Below are 20,195 nucleotides of genomic sequence, written 5' to 3' on the forward strand. Positions count from 1 at the left end.
ATTGTACAGGTCTTTCGGTTCTAAGAGCAAAACATTGCATTCTTCCCATTGTCTTGTTTTATTTGACCCACCATCTCTGCATGTTGTGCTTTTTTCGACTCCCATTCAGCCTCTGGGTTGGGGTTCGCCTGCCCTCTTAACTTTTGTGTCATCTGTAGTCTTGATAAGCAAAGCACACCTTTGTTTCCATTAATCATGGAAAATGTAATCTCTGAAATGGGACAGGGGAAAGGACCTTGTGAGCCATCTGGTTGAACCCCTTCATGTTACAGACTGAGAAACACAGATCCAGAAAACTGAGGCCACTGGCCAGCTACTTGCACGTGGACGAGAACTGCACTCAGAGCTGGGTTTCTTGACCCAGAGGTTTTTCCTGATGCCGGGCAGGTAACATCCTGGCTTTGAAGATATTTGAATGCAAACCAAACCGTGGTGGTTGTGTGGCTGCCACCAGGAGTTAATAACAAGTGTCAACACCTCCACCCCCGAAAAACAAAACAAAACAAAACACGGGGCTTCCCTGGTGGCGCAGTGGTTAAGAATCCTCCTGCCAACGCAGGGAACACGGGTTCAATCCCTGGTCCGGGAAGATCCCACATGCCACGGAGCAACAAAGCCCGTGCGCCACAACTACTGAGCCCGCATGCCACAAGTACTGGAGCCTGCGTGCCTAGAGCCCGTGCTCTGCAACAAGAGAAGCCACCACAATGAGAAGCCCGCGCACCGCAACGAAGAGTAACCCCCACTCGCCGCAACTAGAGAAAGCCCGCACGCAGCAACGAAGACCCAATGCAGCTAAAAATAAATAAATAAATAAATATTTAAAAACAAAAATCAAAAAACAAAACAAAAAACAAAACATGTTACTCCCTAGCTTTGGTGACAGTGTGATTGCTTATAATTTTATCAGTAACTTTTAATAAGGGGGCAGCCACTGACTAAGTTATTAAGGACTGAGCTTGAACACAGTTAGAACCTAAGAGCAGAACAGCCAGGCACAAAGAACAGAGAGTTCACAGATGTTTACCTTAGGCTCTGTTACCCTCTATACGGAAGCCAGAATCACACTGATACAAATCTGTAGGAAATCCCCAGACCCCTTATTGCCCTGGGGCATGTTGCTCCCTTGCTGAGCCCTTCCCCAGATGTCCCAATAAGAAGCCAGCTGGCTGACTCCAAGCTCCCCTCTGCCTGTGCGTAGATCAGTCGGAGGGTGGCCGAAGGTGAGGCAGAAGCACCAAAGGCTAGGCCCTGCTGACCGCACCTCCCCTGCCCAGCCTGTGGTTCCGATGTCTGGTACCCCATGTGGTGCTGGTTCTCAGCCTGGTGCCGACTGAAGTCATTTGGTCTGACAGTGGTTTGGGGTATAAGATGAGAAATCCCTTTGGGGTTAGTAACAAATGGCCTCTCTTTCTGTCTCCAGGCTCCACCTACAGTGTCTTGTCCATCATGCCCTCAGACTCAGAGAGCAGCAGCTCCCTCAGCAGTGTGGGTGAGTACCACCTTCCTGGCCACCCCTCCTTCCTGGAGGACACCGGCCGGTCGGGGGTCTGGGTATGAGCTGGGGCGGCGCTGGGTGCATGGGGTGGGAAAGTTGGCCCGCACCTGTCAGATCATTCATGGAGTCATCTTCCATTGGTTCCATTCACATTTTCTCTCATCAGCACGTCCTCTTAATGGAGGAGGGCAGAACGCTGTTCCTGGTGTTAAGAGGGAGGTACATGCACAGGTGCATGGCACAGAGGCACCTGTGTCACCATTTCTTCACTTTGTCAGGGCATAGCACTTCTCAGAGAGCCCATTGCCTCCCACCCCCAGGCCTCGTAGTACACAGTGACCACTATCCAAGAGACTGGCCCCTTTGGGGACTGTCGTTTGTGAGCAGGAATGGCCCACTGGGAGTGTTGTCTTGGGGCAGGGGTCGCCAGTCCATGCCGAATTCGGTGTATCTCTGGACATGGGTTCCAGGAGCCCATGGAGGGAGGCCGGCCCTGCTGTCACTTCACTGAAGACGTCCCAGAGGAAGGTTGTCATAGTCTCCCAGTCTTCCTGCGCCTCTGTGGCCCATCTTCTGTGTCACATGCCCTCTATTTAATGCCCTAGTGTAGCTCTGTGTCCTGGTTTGACCTTGATGGATGGGTACACCTTCAGTGGTGAGTCCTGGAGTTTTTGAGTTTGAAGGGCTCACAGAGGTCATCTGGTCCAATTCTTTCCGTTTCCTCCAATAGACAGATGGGGAAATGGACACTCAGAGAAGGTAAGTCTCGTGCCTGAGATTCTAGAACGTGCCAGGGGCAGGCCTCTTATGTGTTAATTTGACTCATACAGAACACCTCCAGGGGGCCAGAAGTGGGCTTGCGATATAGTGGTGAATAGGCAGACCTGGTCCCTGTGCTCATGGATCTTAGGGTCTACTGGGGAGACAGTCAGATGAGTAGATACAGTAAGTGAGGTCAGAGTGACAAGAGGGGTACCAGTAGGGGGCACTGTATTTGTTTTCTAGGGCTGCCCTAGCAAAGTGCCATAAACTGAGTGACTTACGCAATAGCGATTTATTCTCTCACAATTCTGGAGGCCAGAGTCTAAGATCAGTGTGCTCTGAAGGCACCAGGAACGGGTCTTTTCCAGGCCTCTTCTCCTTCTGGTTGTGTGCCGGCAATCTCTGATGTTCCTTGGCTTGTAGATGCATCACCCCAGTCTCTGCCTTCATTTTCACACGGTGTTCTCTCTATGTGTGTCTCCAAATTTCCTTTTTTAAACAGGACACCATTCACATTGGTTTAGGGGCCCGCCCTACTCCAGTATGACCTCATCTTAACTTGATCATCTCTAAAGACCGAATTTCCAAATAAGGTCACATTCACATTTACCGGGGATTAGGACTTCATCATCTGTTTGTGGGGCACAATTCAGCCCCTCACAGGTCGCCTCGTCCTGTCTAGGGTTCAGGGAGGACTCTGCTGGGACCACAGTTCACTTTGTCCTGCCTGCTTTGGGTTGGTGAGACACAGGGATTGAATGATGGGGCTGCTGGGATTTTGAACACGGGGCTGGCTTTCAGGAAGTGCTTGGGCCGGGCAGGCAGTCAAGATGTGTGGAACGGTAATGTGGGGTTTTGTAAAACTGAGCTGGTTGAGCTCTGAGGGCACCTCTCTTGGCCTCACCCTTTTCCGGCTCCATATTCCGCTTGGGAGCAAGGTACAATGATCTGATAGCTGACAAACTCATTCACATTGACCCTTCAAGGCTTAAAGTGTTACCTTTCCAAGGAGCATTTGCATTTTAAAAGGAGATTCTAGAGAAAGATATTGTTTAAACCACAGCAGGTATTGTTAATGGTGGAATTTCAGGCCTGAGTAAGGTATTTTTTTGTGCAGCTGGACCTTCATATACTTTGGAAGAGCATCGTGTCAGTGACCCACCCTTTGGCCCTTGGGATGGAGGGGTCACCAGTGTCCCCGGATACTTGTTGGCAGGCAGGCTGCGAGCAGAGCTCTACTGTACTTCACTGTCTGGGCTCCTATCTTGGATGCTCAAAGACCTGGTTGCATCCCTTCAGGTCAAAACCTCTCCAGTTCACCGGTAGCCAAGTTTTCCTTCTCTTGCTTTTCTGTGTAGAGTTGACGTTGACCTTGGGGTGAGTAGCCCCATTTTTCTGCAGGCTGACTTGAATGTCCCCGTGGCTGTATTGGCCAGAAGGGCTTTGGCTGCAGCAGTAGGGAATACCTACTCATACTGCCTTAGACAGCAGAGAAATGTGTGATCTCATGTGGTAACTGTGCTGAGGGTGGGCTGAGTACATCGGGTGTGGCTTTGCGGGCCTCTGTGTGGTGTCTTCCCTTGGGCTGATGGCAGGGGTCAGCCATCACATCTAGACCTGACCGTGTCCAGGGCTACAGTGTTCATGGTGGGAGCCTCTAGCCACACGTGGCTATTTAAATTCCAGTGAATTAACGTGAAATAAAATTTAAATCACTAGTTTCAGTAGTAACACTAGCCACATTTCAAGTGTTCTATAGCAGGGGTCCCCAACACCCAGGCCACGGACCGGTACCAGTCCACGGCCTGTTAGGAACCGGGCCGCGCAGCAGGAGGTGAGCGGTGGGCAAGTGAAGCTTCATCTGTATTTACAGCTACTCCCCATCGCTTGCATTACCGCCTGAGCTCCGCCTTCTGTCAGATCAGCGGCGGCATTAGATTCTCATAGGAGCATGAACCCTACTGTGAACTGCGCCTGTGCAGGATCTAGGTTGTGCGCTCCTTGTGAGATTCTAATGCCTGATGATCTGAGATGGAGCTGTGGCGGTGATGCTAGCGCTGGGGAGCAGCTGCAAATGCAGATTATCGTTAGCAGAGAGGTTTGACTGCACAGAGACCATAATAAATCAGTTGCTTGCAGACTTATATCAAAACCCTATCAGTGGGTCTTCCCTGGTGGCACAGTGGTTAAGAATCCGCCTGCCAGTGCAGGGGACAGGGGTTCGAGCCCTGGTCCGGGAAGATCCCACATGCCGCGGAGCAACTAAGCCCGTGTGCCACAACTACCTAGTCTGTGCACCACAACTACTGAAGCCCACGCACCTAGAACCCGTGCTCCGCAACAAGAGAAGCCACTGCAGTGAGAAGCCTGCGCACCACAACGAAGAGTAGCCCCCGCTCGCCGCAACTAGAGAAAGCTCGCGCACAGCAACAAAGACCCAACGCAGCCAAAAATAAATAAACAAAACAAAACAAAACAAAAAAACCCTCTCAGTGAATGGCAAGTGAAAACAGGCTCAGGACTCCCACTGATTCTGCATTATGGTGAGTTATATAATTATTTCATTATATATTACAGTGTAATAATAATAGAAATAAAGTGCACAATAAATGTAATGTGCTTGAATCATCCCCGAAACCATCTCCCGCCCCCCGCCGCCTCCGGTCCGTGGAAAAATTGTCCTCCACGAAACCGGTCCCTGGTGCCAAAAAGGTTGGGGACCACGGTTCTGTAGCACCCGTGGCTAGTGGCTACCGTATTGGACAGATCAGATAAAAGAACGTCTCCATGATCACAAATGGTCCAGAGGATGAAGGAGGCCATCTCCTCTCGTGTCTCCTGACGAGCAAAGAAGCCTTCCCCAGAAGGTCCTCAGCACAGTCCCCAGTCCCCTGTCACTTGTCTGTGCCCAAACCATGGCTCATGCAGTGCGGTCCCTGGACCAGCAGCACCCAGGTACTTGATAGAAATGTAGGTTTCCAGGCTCCAGAAGCTCTGAGGATGGGGCTCAGCATCCATTTTAACAGCCCTCCTGGTTGGAGATGAGTTGACCTAACCTAGCCCCTGGCAAAAGCACTGGAACGTCTGTGGCTGGCTTGGACCAGCCCCTTGGAGTGGAATGAATGGAGGATCATCCGTGGCCCACTGCAGCACCTCCTGGAGGAATCCCTCCTGGCTCAGCCTCAGCACTTCCTTTCCTGGCCATCTCAGGCACACCCCAGACCGAGGGGCTGATGAGTCAGATGGAGACTGGCTGTTTGTGTTTGTTAGGTCTTTCTCCAGGAACCTAAGGAAAGGCAAGGTCTTAGGATAAAAACATCGCCTCCACTTTCCCACTTATATCTCCCTAACCAAGAACGTTTGGGCAAAGAACAGCAAGTTATATTTAGCATAAGAGAAAATTGGTAGGTGGAGCCTTGGGTATGCTATTTTCTCTGCAACAGCTGGTACCTGGCTGCCCCTCCCCTCTTCCCGGCTGGCATTAGGTCCTCAGGTGGTCCGCGCATTTCACCTCTTCAGCCTGACCCTCCTAACAACAGACCAACAGCCTTAAAGTTTGCTGTGTCTTTCCAGGCAATTTTCATCAGCCAAGCACGCGTGGCTTCTTTGAGGCTTCCCCCAACCCCGTGTGGCCTGTTATTTAAGTCACCTGCCTGTGGGTAGACCCCATGGATCTGCCCAGGGGATGCACACTCATTTCAGGCAATCGATGTTTTTTTCCTCCCCATTCATCCTGATCTAATTTCTCAGGTACCTTTTTTTTTCTCAACTTGGATAACTGGGAAAGTTTTAAGAAGAGGAGACATTCTTGGGCAGCATTTATAAAATGAGCCTTAGATTTCATGCAGATTGAAGTAACAGGAGAGCTTTCTTATTAAGGAGAGAGATCTGGTTTTGTTGGCAGGAGAAGGATCTGGAGGGCTTCTTTCCTATCCCAGCAAAGATTCCTTGGAAGTGCAGCTTCTAGTTGATAGAGGATGGTGGGGTGAATGAGCATGCAGGCAAGGCTGCACCCTGACCCCTTGCCTTCTGACCCTTCCTTCTCTGATCCTTTTGGATCCGGGGCCTGTTTTCTCTCAGTGCATCAGATGGACGGGAGCACCTTGTCCTCTTGGAGCCCATGCTCGGCACTCATAGGGATCACAGGGGGGCCTGGCTCCAGGCCTTACAGGCTAGCCAGGTGTCTTAGTCTGTCCAGGCTGCTATCACAGAACACCACAGACTTGGCAGCTCAGAAACAACACACATTTATTTCTCACAGTTCTGGAAGCTTGGACGTCCAAGATCAAGGCAGAGTCAGTGTCTTGGGGGGCCCACTTCCTGGTTCATAGATGGTGCTTTCCCGTTGTAACCCCTCATGGCAGGAGAGGGAAGAGCTCTCTAGGGTCCCTGTTATAAGGCCACTGATCCCATTCACGTGGGCTCCACCTTCATGACCTGATCACCTCCCAGAGGCCCCACCTCCTGATACCACACGGGGTGGGGTGGGTAGGACCTCAACATAGGAATTTGGTGGGGTACACCAGCATTCAGACCAGAGCACCAGAGAGAGAAGCGACTGGCCATTTTGCCTTGTGTAAAACAAGGAGACAGGGCTTCCCTGGTGGCGCAGTGGTTGAGAATCTGTCTGCCAATGCAGGGGACACGGGTTCGAACCCTTGTCTGGGAAGATCCCACATGCCGCGGAGCAACTGGGCCCGTGAGCCACAATTACTGAGCCTGCGCGTCTGGAGCCTGTGCTCCGCAACAAGAGAGGCCGCGATAGTGAGAGGCCCGCGCACCGCGATGAAGAGTGGCCCCCACTTGCCGCAACTAGAGAAAGCCCTTGCACAGAAATGAAGACCCAACACAGCCATAAATAAATAAAAAACAAAAACAAAACAAAACAAAAAAACAAGGAGACAGAGGGGAAGGAGCAGCTCTTTCTAATGAGGGGTGTCACAGGAAGCTTCAGGGAGGAGCTGGCCCTCGAGTGGGGTCTTCCAGGAATGGCGCTCCAGATGCAGGAGCAGCCTGGAAGCAACAGGCCGTCGTCACCTGTCTTGGTTTGGGTTTCGGCAAACTGACCCTGAGTCAAGGATTCGAGAGCAAGTAGCTCATCTGGAGGGAGATCTGGGAGCTGGGCAAGGCTGCAGCTGCTGCACTGCAGTCTAACCTCCTTCCAGCCCAAGTCCAGGAGGAGCCCAGCTGCAGTCCTGTGCTGACCAAGGAGGGCATCCCCTGGGCGTCAGTGGGCGGTGCTTTTAAATGTAGTGGGTATTGGACAGCCGAAAAAACAAGGGATTGATAAGCCACTCTGGCCAGACAGTGCAACTTTGGTCCAGACCAGAGGTTCTCAAACTTTATCAGGCATCAGACTCACCTGGAGGGGAGTGCTGGCTTCTCCCCCAGGGTTCCTGATTCGGTAGGTCTGGGTGGGGCCTGACCTGTGCATTTCTAACAAGTTCTCCAGTGAAGCTGAGGTGCTTTTGGAAGCACTGGTTCAGGACGTGGGATTGTGTCTGCCCGCGACGGCTCTGGCTCTCCTGGGCTGGAGGCGAGGATGGCTTGGTTTTGCTTGCTGCGGCCTGTGATGACCACGTTCTGCTGCTTTGCTTCTCTCCTGACAGCCAGGGCCTGGAGGAGGCCGGGAAGTTTACCTGGGCATCCTTGCTCCACCTGACCACTTTGGGCCAGTGCCCATTTTCTCCTTGGCCTCTGGTACCACAGGCCCACAGGGCTCTGAAGCAGAGCTGTGACCTTTCTAGCTATAAATAAGACTAGGTGGGGGAGTGGCCTTCAGGGTCAGCTGGAGTGTGGTGTGACAAGGGGGCTAAGGACAAAGGGCCTTATAGCCAAGAAGCCTACCCAGCTGCCAGGCTCTGGCTGAGCCTCAGTGGTCTACAGAGGAGGCTGCACTTGCATCGGCCAGGGTGACCGGGAGGAGGAACCAGGACTCGTGATGGCGAAGGGGCTCTGCTCCCCTTGGCTGCAGTTCCTCTCACACCAAGGCCCAGAGGAGTGAGAGCTCTTTGTCCAAACTCCAGGGCCTGTGCCGGCGCTCCTGGCATCTTCCAGCACTCGTTTTGGGGCCATTTTAGTCCAGTCCAAATCCCTTAACCCCAGAATCCCATCCTGAACATAAAAATGAAAAAAAGAAAATCTTTCTTAAGTTTTTCTTTTTATTATTAATTAATTAATTAGTTTATTTATTTATGACTGTGCTGCATGGCTTGCGGGATTTCAGTTCCTGGACCAGGGATTGAACCCAGGCCACAGCAGTGAAAGTGCCGAATCCTAACCACTAGACCACCAGGGAACTCCCCTGCCTTCTTTTCAAGTGGGTTCCAGATTTGGGAAGAGGAAGGAGTGAAGTGGGAGGAGAGTGGACAGTTTTGCATTTGAGTCCCAAAGAACAACTGCACAAAGATAGAATTTGAGGCTTCTGTGGACAACTCACTTGACGTTAGTTTTGATTTTGCTTGTTCTTGAGAAGGTTTACTATAAACACAGTGAGTAGTCGGGGGTGACAAGCCACACCTCTTCATCGGTCACACCTCTCCTGGGATGGTCACTTCAGTTTAGGGCACCACAGTGGTGGTGTTTTTTTTTTTTTAACTTCAAATTTTTTTAAAAGTCATGTTCCTTGAGGTATGAATTACATACAGTAAAATTTATCCTTTTTGGTGTATAGTTTGATGAGTTTTGACGAACACATTGGTTATTTAACCACTTCCACAATTAAGATACAGAACAAATCCTCCACCCTGAAGAACTCCCTTCTGTGACTTTGTAGTCAGCCTTTCTTCCCTCCACCCCCAGCCCCTGGCAACCACGGATCTCTTCTGCCTCTGTAGTTTTGCCTTTTCCCAAATGTCGTGTAAATGGAATCATATGGCGTGTGGCCTTTTGAGTCTGGTTTCTTCCACTCAACATAGTGCATTCGCGAGTCCCTGTTCCCCTTGCCCTCGTGTGTACCGGTAGGTTGTATGATAGTGCCTTTTTGTTGCTGAGAAGTATTCCATTGTATGAATATAACACTGTCGTTTATCCATTCAACAGCTGCTATAAACAGTTGTGCGCTAGCTTTTGTGTGAACATAAATTTTCATTTCTTTTGTGTAAATATCCAGGAGTGGGATTACTGGATAGTATGGTAAATGCATGTTTAACTTTATAAAAGACTGTCAAAGTGTTTTCTGCAGTGGCTGTATGATTTCATATTCCCACCAGCAGTGTTTGAGAATTCCAGTTTCTCTGCATCCTTGCCAGCATTTGGTGTTGTCACTTTTTTTATTTTAGCTCTTCTGGTAGTGATAAAGGGACTTGGCAGTTGTCTTCAAATATTTGCATGTCTGTTGTTTAGAAGAAGAATTACAGTTGTACCTCGTGGCCTTTGGTTTTTTTTTTTGGCTGCGTCGGGTCTTCGTTGCTGCGCTCGGGCTTTCTCTAGTTGCAGCGAGCGGGGGCTGCTACTTGTTGCAGTGTGTGGGCTTCTCATTGCGGTGGCTTCTCATTGTGGAGCATGGGCTCTAGGCACGTGGGCTTCACTAGTTGCAGCACGCGGGCTCAGTAGTTGTGGCTCGCAGGCTCAGTGGTTGTGGTGCACGGGCTTAGTTGCTCTGCGGCCTGTGGGATGTTCTGGGACCAGGGATTGAACCTGTGTCCTCTGCCTCGGCAGGCGGATTCATAACCACTGCACCACCAGGGAAGTCCCTACCTCTTGGCCTTGGGGGGTAGATAGATCTAGGGTCAGAGGGAGAAATACAGATTTTTAACTCAGTACATAGAATAATTATCTGGGGAGAGATTAGATGGGCTTTGCTGTTAAGTAGTGAGCTCCCTCACTGTGCAGGAGTTCCAACAATCTTGGTAGCTATTTAGGGGATTCTGGCTACCATTTTCCTGAAAGGACTGCATCATCTTCAAAATGTTTTTCAACCCTGAGATGCAAGTAAAAGAGAAAAACTTTATTTTTAATTGAATGGATATGGAAAGGGTTTTCTGCAACACTTGCTGTTATTTTGGAACTTCCTGGCTTAGCACATCTTGGGATTTTTCTTGAGGCTCCCTGTGGCCCTCCTCTGCCCTCTGCCCTCCTTATTGTGAAAGGACAGGGGTATCCAGGCAGCAGTTTCCCTAAGTCAACCTGCTATTTGATGGATTCACAGGCCTGGATGGCCTCACTTTTTGTGTGTTTCATGTATGCTCAAGCCTTTGGGGCAGGGGAAGGGAAACAGGAGGCCACTCCCGTCGGGAGGCCATGCAGGGTAGTGGACGAGGCCCTGGGTCTGGAGGTGAAGCCGGATTTGCGTGGGTATCCGCCGGATTCCCAGCTGTGCAGTTTTGCTAGACGTCAGTTTCTCACTCGGTGATCACAGCACGTATCTGGGGGGGTACTGTGGGTATTAATGAAGTGAGGACCCAGGTGCATTTAGCACAGAGCCCAGTGAGTAGGCTGTGCTCAGCAAATGACAGCGCTCACGTCCCTGTGTGTGTGATCGGCTGCCCCCAGGTCCTACCAGCTGTAGAGCCAGTGGCCTCATCCTGCTGGAGACAGACAGGAGGCGGTGGCTGTGTGTGGTGACAGGTCTGGTGACCCCTACTTCTGTCCTGCTGCTGCTTCTCTCTCCAGCCTCCGCAAAAGCCAAGGGCTACATCTTTCTGTTGCTTCATTTTTAAAATGGGGTGGAAATTCTTTATCTCCCTGGAGGCAGGTTGCTGGGCCTGGTGGTGCTTTTCAGTTCTGAAATTGAGATCTGATGTTTCTCTGATACTTACTGAACTTGACCTCAGCTCAAGTCATTCTCAAAGCATGGTCTGAAAAAAAAAAAAAAAAAAAAAAAAAGCATGGTCTGGTGTCCCTGAGGTCCTTTCATGGACCAAGTGAGGTCAGAACTGTTTTCATAATGATACTGAGATGTCACTTGCTTTTTGCACTCGCGTCCTCACACAGACTCTACTGTAGAGTGGAGTTTTCTACAGGTTCCATCCACGGTGTGTGATGTTGCACAGATGTGAGACTCCGGCTGCCTTTATTAAGCCAGATGTCAAACAGCATTACGCAGATGCAAAGCCATGCCATTCTTTTCGCTGTGTTTTTTGTTTTATGGTAGAAAGTGTAGTTAATTTTTCACGAAAAATCTTAATGTGAATATGTAACGGGTTTGGTTATTTTAAAATTAGTAAATATTTTAAAATACCTTTTTAGTTTTAATTTCTAATCTGGTAGATATTGTTAGATATAACCCCTGTAAGCAAAAGCTCTTCGGAGTCCTCCCTCATTTTTAAGAGTGTCAAGAGGCCCTAAAATCAAACCATTTGAGAACTTTTAGGTTGAGGCCTCAGGCACTGGGGTCAGGCGGAGGGGCACTCCATACGCCATGCTGTCATTTACTGGCTTGGTGACCTGGACCCATTATTTAAGCTTGATCAGGTTTTGTTTCCTGATCTGTAAAATGGCAATAACAGCAGTATCTTCCTTAAGGGGATGGAATGGAATAACGTATGAAAAGCATCTCATAAACTGCCAGGCATGGAGTGAGTGCTACTCACGGTTGTCTTTGGGAGGCCGCAAGGCACAGCAGCAGAGAGCACGTGCTCCGAATCCAGGTGCCTGGGCTCTCATCCAGGGCACCACTTGCTGTCTGTGGAAGTTTAAGTTGATTCCTTAACCTTGCTGGGCCTCAGTTTTCTCACCTGTAAAATGGAGATGATAATATTCTTACCACCTCTGGGATTGTTGGGAAGGTTAAATTAATGCCTGGGGCATCTGTGTTGTGTGCTGTTGTGTGGTTGGTTGTGACTGTTTACATTGAAATCCTTCTTTTCCGGGTGCTTGTTGGGTCTGTTCATCCCACTGTCTTGGGTTTGTCAGTCCTCCGCAGATCATGTCCCGCCGCCGCCCCCCACCACCGGGGCTGGTTAGATGCCGAGTTCGTTGTAGGCCTCTCTAGAAGGGGGTGTGAGGCACGTGTCCAGAGGAAGCCCCACATGTCAGACAGCCGGGTAAGTTAGTGCAAATCAGATGGCTGTCGTAGAACTAGAGCTCATAGAAGTGCCTTCATTTGCCAAAGAGGAGGACGTTACACAGCCGCACAGAGCTGTAACCAGCCTGTTTTCCAAAACTCCTGGGAGCAGGGGTGAGGATCCAGGGTCTTCGGGGAAAGGCGAGGGAAGGCTTCTCAGGCTGTGGACTAGAACCCATGGAGAGAGGGAGATGCTCGTGGGAAATGGTGATCCTGGGCCCCACCTTAAAGAACATTTTGGCCGCAGAGGTCTGGCCTGAGCACAGGAATCCTGGTTGTTACGGAGGTGCTGGCTTTAAGATAACATGCATTTTGAGGGGTACTAGATTCAGTGGTTGGCGTACCGACATTGGATAACACTGAGCTGGGAGCTCGAGTCTCCTGCCTCAGACCATGGTCTAGCTTGTCACCCACAGTGTCGAATTCTCCATCCTCCCTGCCACTCCTGGAAGATGCGAGGCCACACCTGAGTGCCTGTCTTGGGGGACACTTGGTTTGCACAGGCAAATCAACCAACAGTGGTCCACTGGGGGGCAGCGGTCAGGATGACACAGAGTCAGAAGACATTCGTCTTGCCTTTTACACATTACAGGGCTACTGGGGAGACAGGTACTGTGTCCCTGGGGTGAGTCAGCCTCTGGATCACATCCATAAACTGGGATGACTGTTGTGGGTTACTCTGACCCCACTGAGGATCTCTGAGGGTTAGAGGGCTCAGGGGAACACATGGACAGAGTTAAATATAAAAGCACCATGGATTTGTCTCTTTTTCTGGGACATTTGAGTGAGGTGCATACTTCCTAGAAGCAGATTGGGATCTCGCCAGAGGTGCTGGTGGTGGCCACTGTTCCTTAGTAATAGCATAAGACATGGGATTCCCTTCAGGACATGTCTAGTCCTAGGGACAAGTGATGAGGGCCTGGTGTGGGCTGGGCAGTCAGAGGTCCTGGGACTTAGCTGCACCCCGTCACACTTACCTTGGCCGTGGGCGGCTCTCCCTGTAGCTCCTCCAAGCTGCACACCTGGGCTGGTTGAGCAGGTCCTTTAGGCAGCTGGGCAGCTTGGAAGAGGGAACTGTGTGGAGTGTCCAGCCCTGATCAGGGGAAGACGGGACACGGCCCTTGGGCCCAGCTTTGGAGCTGGCTGCCTCTGTCCTCTGCCAGCTTCTCTGGGAAGCTGTAACTGTGTCTTCCTCTTCAGGCCGTGCCTTCCACCTTGCTCAGGCTGGCATCTCCGTGCCCAGGGGTGGGTGACAGCTGGTGTTAGCAGAGCAGGCAAGGATGCAAAGATCAGGGCCAAAACAGTTCCATCCTGGAGGTGCCAAAGCTAGGTTGGAGGGAGAGAGGGGGACCTCAGGGTCCTCAGCCAGGGCCAAGGTAGTGGATGCTGGAGCCAGACTGCCTAGGCTCTGGTCCCAGCTGTGCCTCTTACACTCTGACTTGGTGGTGTCATCTGGGAAAGGGGGATGTAACAGGACTCACCTGGTATGGTGGTTGTGAGGAGCGAATGCAGGCTGAGAGCCCAGAACAGTGCCTGACTGCTGGTGGGGGCCGTGTGAACACGAGTCTCTTTGTCACCTTCCTCCTGCAGGCACCACCGGGAAGGCGCCGTCCCCACCGCCGCTGCTCACTGACCGGCAAGTGAATGAGAAGGTGGAGAACCTCTCCATTCAGCTGCGGCTGATGACCCGGGAGAGGAATGAGCTGCGGAAGCGCCTGGCCTTCGCCACCCACGGGACCACCTTTGACAAGAGGTGGCGACCGTGCCCCTCCCCCGCCGGCCCGATGGACAGGGTCACCACCCTGATGCCATGGCACCCCCCTGCCCCGAGGCGTACCCTTAGCTCCTGAGAGCCCTGCTGCCTGCCCGAGTGTCCTTCCCGCCACCCGCCCTTGCAGGCCTGGATGCGGGGAGCGGGGCAGAGGCTTGTTATGCTTCCTCCAGATCAAAATCGGAGTCTGTGGCCTGAATCATACAACTTGGGGATTGAGAAGTGTGGGTGGGTGTGTCCATCCTATACTTGGCTCCTGGCAGTGGTGTGCTCTTGCTTGCGTGTGCGTGTGCGTGTGTGGACCGGCCTCAACGCCTTTCTACTGGCCTTGCAGATGATCATTTGGTGGGTGGTCTGGGCAGCAGCTGGAGGCTCCTGGTCCCACTTTGGTGCCTCCTCCCTGGTTGGTTGGATGGCCTTGGCCTTGTCACCAGCCCTTTCCCAGGCCTCTCTGCCTTCCAACCCTGGAGACAATATGCTTCTCTCTCTGTCCCCTGTTTGCTGCTGTGTGCAGCCCCTGCCCTAACAGAGATAGTCACCCTGTTGCCGAGCCTTTGGTCTGTCCGTGGACAAGGGCACTGCTGTCTCCTGGATACCCCGGCCTACTTCATTGTTGAGTGGATCTTTATGTGGTTTGTAAACACGTTAGTTGTTTCCTGCCACGTGTGTGTTTTAAAAAGGGTTGGTCCCACCTGGCTTTTTTGTTATTTTGAAGAAAACGTTTGACCACTTCTTTTGTTGGGATTGAGAGGTAGATACCAGGGAAGGGCTGGGAGATGCTGGCAGGGGTTCTGAGGGGAGCAGGAGCAGGGTTGGTTTAAGCTCTTTCCTTCAGGAGCATCAGGGGTGTGTGCCTCATCCTGAGGAGGACTTTTCTGGGGTGATGTCGGGGCTCAAATCCTGCTCCTAGAGGTCGCTGTTATGAGGATGTGTCTCTCAGACAGACAGCTCGAGGGCAGGGCAAGTGAAGACAGTGTGCGAGTGTGTGCCGTCCACATCTGCTTTCATGCCACCGAGGCAGAGTAGTGGCTGCACAGAGACTGGCCCTTTACAGGAAAAGGTTGCTGATGCCCGCTCTAGAGCAGGGGTTCCCAGGCTTGAGCTCGCACCAGGGTCACCTGCAGGGCTTGTTAGAGTACAGATGGCTGGCCATTCCTCCCTCCCTCCTGAGTGTCTGATTTCGGAGGTCTGGGGCTGGCCTGAGAATTTGCATTTCTAACAAGTTCCCAGGTGATTACAGTGCTGCAGGTCTGGGAACTCCTGCTCCTGGCCACTTTTCTCAATCTTGGCTGCACATTGGAATCCCTTGGGGAGCTGAAAAATCCCCATGTCTGAGTCCTACCCTCAGGGATGCTGATGTTATTGGTCTGGGCCTTGGTCTCTTCATTATGTACCCAAGATTGAGAATCACTGCTGTAAGGAGAGGAGGAGCTTCATCACAGGGACTGCTGGGCCCACTGTGCGTGCAGGCCTGGCGTGTGGCCTCCCGGGGGCTCCCAGAGAACAGGAGCACCTTCCCAGCTCTCCAGGCCCACGCAGGGAGTTCAGCAATCGAGGCCCTCCGTCCTGGGGATTCGGATTCTGTTGGTCTGGCTGTGGCCAGGACACCTGGGCTTAGCAGGCACCGGGGGCGGGGGGGGTGGGCGGACGGTGGTGGTGGTATGCAGGAGACCAGTGTTCGGGAACTGCTGGGCTGGAGTGACCTAGGACGTGGCTTCCCAGGGAAAGACATTCTTGTCATTGTGATCCCGGGGCCGGTGTTCACTGGGCTGTTTGCCGTCTGGGCCAGGCCCTACCACAGGCTGAATCCGGACTACGAGAGGCTGAAGATCCAGTGTGTGCGGGCCATGTCAGACCTGCAGAGCCTGCAGAACCAGCACAGCAATGCCCTGAAGAGGTGCGAGGAGGTGGCCAAGGAGACCGACTTCTACCAGTGAGTGCGGCCTGCCTGGCCAGGGTTCCCAGCGTCCAAGGAACCGCTGCCTCTTGCCAGTCTTCATTTCTGGACCTGGAGCCTGGGGTTCTGGTCCCATCCTGCCTCTGCCACATAGCAAGCGGTGGGCCTTAAGCACGTGGGTTTGTGGCTTTGGGCCTCAGTTTTCCATACCATCCATTGCCAGCTTCAGAAGCACGGTTGGTAGGAAAGTGGTCGAATGTGCGAGACAGTAGGCCACGCAGATCACTGTGGACCTCTGGGTCCCTGCTGGGGCTCTGCTGCCACAGGAGAGGCAGATGGGGCATCTTCCCCTTTGGTCTCCTGGTGCCCCTCTGAGGGCATTTGCCTGCCCACCTGCTGACATTTGCCCAGGCCTCAGCACTTGGAGGTGCCAGGTCCATACCAGGTAGGGGCTTATCTCCCTTTCTTGGCCACATGTGGCCATTGTGGTGTCAGGCTCTTAAAAAAATAGTTTGGGTCTTTCTGGCATCTGGCTGACAGCAGGCTTTGGCCTGCCTCTGCATGCTGCTCACCTGTCTGGTGTGTTGGGGGTATTAGGACCTGGAGGGGGTGGTGGCGCCTTGGGTGGGAGTTGGAGGCTGGCTGGGCTCATTGTGTCGTGTGGGATTTCAGCACGCTCCACAGCCGGCTCCTGAGCGACCAGACCCAGCTGAAGGATGACGTGGACATGCTGAGGCGGGAGAACGGACAGCTGCTACGAGAACGTAACCTGCTCCAGCAGTCGTGGGAGGACATGAAGCGGCTCCACGAGGAGGACCAGAAGGAGATCGGTGACCTCCGGGCCCAGCAGCAGCAGGTAGAACTGGGCTGGGCGGTGGGGGGCGGACCCAGGTCAGGCATTCACCCACTCACCATCCATTTACCAACCCCCCACCCCCCCCAACACACCTACCATCTCATCTACCCACCCACCCACCTACCTACCTACCTACCTACCGTCTACCTGCCTACCACCCACCATCCACATAGTCATCTACCCACCTACCACCCACCATCCGTCCATGCATCTGTCCCCTTGTCCACCTACTCATCTGCCACCCATCCATTCCCCCGCCCACTGTCCGTCTACCTGCTGACCTACGCACACCCATCTTATCCACCCACCCGTGTGTCCATGTGATTACTTAGCAAGTATTTGTGGTGTCAGCCTTCTGTGAGGCATCGGGCCATCTGTGAGCAAACACTCAACCCTTGTTTTCCTGGACTCTGCAATCCCAAGGGGGGGTACAAATGTTAATCAAATAACCACACACATTCTGTATCATTATGAATATCGCAAGGGCTACCGAGGAGGAGGTTCTATGTGGTATGTGTGCTGTGTCACAGGAATTCGACGTAGTCTGGGAGCTTTGGGCATCTATAGCTTCTTTCCTTTGTATGGATTGTGTGAGATTACAGATGGAAAGAAACTTGCAAATATTAAAATCCTGTGCAAATACAAGATGGTGACAGTTACCATCGTTATTTTGGGGTGAGAGTATGTCCTGCTGCCCTTGCTGCTCTCTGCGTTCGAAGTTAGTTGCTTCACTTTGTTCAGCTCTTGTTTCACATTGACAGCAGCGCGTGAGGAGCAGGCCGGTCAGAACACTGCTTCCTGTGAAGGATGTAGGCCAGTGCCTCTCCTCTCATAGCTTATGGTCTGGAGCTGCCTGGGCTGCCCAGGGACGTGGCAGGGACTGATGATGCTCTGTGTCCATAGATGGTTGGACGTTTGGGGTTGGAAGACAGTCCCAGGCAGAGGCAGGGTGTCCTCCTAGCATTGCAGCATAGGTCCGGTTAAGCAGAGCCCCTTCCCCATCAGAAACATTTATGGTTCCCCAGTTAAAGCAGGACCATTGGGGCTTGATTGACACAAAGCCAGTATATAACAATCTGAACTCACCTGGTAATTTAGCATGATGTTGCCTTCGTTGCTTTTGTTTTCATTTACAGTTAAAATTTTTTAAATTGTGACATTATTGCAAACTTACAGAAGAGTTGCAAATACAGTACCAAGAATTTTTCTCCTGTATCATTCAAGAATAAGTTGCCAACCTGATGCCCTGCCACCCCTGAACATGTAAATGTGTACTTCTTGCAAACAGGGATAATCTTCTGTATAACAGTGACACATCAGGAATTAACGTTGATATGTACTACTGTCTAATCGTCAGACCCCGGTCAAGTTTTGCCAATTGTCTCAATAATGTCTTTAATAGGAAGAGGATCCCATTCAGAATAACGCACTGCATTTAGTTGTCCTGTCTCTTTGGTCTCCTTCAGTCTGGAACAGTTCCTCAGGCTGTGACCTGCATGACCTTGATGTTTTGGAAGATTACAGGCTAGTTATTTTCTAGATTGTCCCTCAACCTGGATTTGTTGGATCCCCATGGTTGGGTGAGTTTTTGCATCTTAGGCAGGAATGTCACAGAAGTGATGCTGCCTTTTTCTTATTGTATCCTGTTGATTGAGACTTGGCTGGATACGACTTATTACTAATGATGTTCACTTTGATCATTTGACTAAGGTGGTGTCTCTAGGCTTCTTCTCCACTGTAGTGATACTTGTTTTCCCTTTATACACCCCCATACATACAAACACACTCATGGTTTCCTGTTTTACTCAGTGGGTTGTATACCACTGTGGCCACGGGGAGCCCCTTCAAGCTTGCTTGTCTGTCTTTTTGACATGTCCCCTCATTCTTTGAGCGCTTTCTTGATTTCTGGCACAAGAAGGTGTTCCAGGTTCATTTTCTAATTTCCCTGCCCTAGTCCTGGAAATCAAACATTTCTCCTAGGAGTCCTCATTCTTTTTAGTGGAAAATGGTATTTAGAAGCATGATCTGAGTGCTGGGTGTATTTGATGTACTCATTGCTCCTGGGGTGTAATGGCTCCAGGCCCTCTCAGTGGACAGAATAAGGAATATCTGAGTACACCGCCACCTCCCCCCCCAGCCCCCCGCCACCACACTCACTCACTCACTCATACCTCTTTCCATGTGTCTCTCTCCCTCTTCCTAACATATTTATACCTTCAATATGTAATATGTATATTGGACATTTCCAGTTCCAGTCCAGTACTACAATATAACAGGGTTCATTCTTGTTTTCTTCCTTTCCATTTTTGTAACTCCATTTCCTAGTAGTGAGAAACCTGGTTCTGATTATTCGTAATCTCTTTACTTGGTCGGTCTCCCGGGAGTACCTGCCTGCCTTCCCCTCTGCCGCCTCCCTCCCACGCCATCCCCCCTTCTGACCCGTTGTGGGACCCCCATGCGCCTCTGCAGGGCCCCTCCTCATCCCATGCAGGCTCCGATGGCCACTCTGGGGCACCCCTTGCCCAATGGAGCCTCCTGCCCTACTCTGCCTTACCAAATGGCTGTAAGGTTAAATAGTTCAAAAAGGAGAAGGGCAGCGCTATCTTCATGTTTCTATACTATTTTTTAAATTGCAAAATTAATATGCATTTTGTCAAGATGGTGGAGTAGAAGGACGTGCTCTCACTCCCTCTTGCGAGAACACCAGAATCACAACTAACTGCTGAACAGTCATCGACAGGAAGACACTGGAACTCACCAAAAAAGATACCCAAAGACAAAGGAGAAGCCACAATGAGACGGTAGGAGGGGCGCAGTCATAATAAAATCAAATCCCGTAACTGCTGGGTGGGTGACTCACAAACTGGAGAACACTTATAGCACAGAAGTCCACTCACTGGAGTGAAGGTTCTGAGCCCTACGTCAGGCTTCCGAACCTGGGGGTCCGGCAACGGGAGGAGGAATTCCTAGAGAATCAGACTTTGAAGGCTAGCGGGATTTGATTGCAGGAGTTCGACAGGACTGGGGGAAACAGAGACTCCACTCTCGGAGGGCACACACAAAGTAGTGTGCGCATCGGGACCCAGAGGAAGGAGCAGTGACCCCAGGGGAGACTGAACCAGACCTACCTGCTAGTGTTGGAGGGTCTCCTGCAGAGGCGGGGGGGTGGCTCTGTCTCACTGTGAGGACAAGGACACTGGCAGCAGAACTTCTGGGAAGTACTCCTTGGCCTGAGCCCTCCCAGAGTCCGCCATTAGCCCCACCAAAGAGCCCAGGTAGGCTACAGTGTTGGGTCGCCTCAGGCCAAACAACCAACAGGGAGGGAACCCAGCCCCACCCATCAGCAGTCAAGTGGATTAAAGTTTTACTGAGCTCTGTCCACCAGAGCCACACCCAGCTCTACCC

At 51.7% G+C, this 20,195-nt stretch overlaps 1 protein-coding gene across 2 annotated transcripts in view; it reads left to right on the top strand.

The window, feature by feature from the left end:
* Positions 1–20,195, top strand: part of DLG5 (discs large MAGUK scaffold protein 5) — a 134,184-nt gene that overhangs the window by 54,712 nt on the left and 59,277 nt on the right. For both annotated transcript variants that reach the window (XM_061180134.1, XM_061180124.1), the window contains exons 2-5: positions 1,424–1,492; positions 13,857–14,019; positions 15,827–15,970; positions 16,607–16,790. In XM_061180134.1, the coding sequence (XP_061036117.1) occupies positions 1,450–1,492; positions 13,857–14,019; positions 15,827–15,970; positions 16,607–16,790 (534 nt within the window). In that variant the 5' untranslated portion in view covers positions 1,424–1,449. The remainder of the gene's footprint in view (positions 1–1,423; positions 1,493–13,856; positions 14,020–15,826; positions 15,971–16,606; positions 16,791–20,195) is intronic.

Source organism: Eubalaena glacialis, chromosome 1 (genome assembly GCF_028564815.1).
Source record: "Eubalaena glacialis isolate mEubGla1 chromosome 1, mEubGla1.1.hap2.+ XY, whole genome shotgun sequence".
NCBI classification, from domain to species: domain Eukaryota; kingdom Metazoa; phylum Chordata; class Mammalia; order Artiodactyla; family Balaenidae; genus Eubalaena; species Eubalaena glacialis.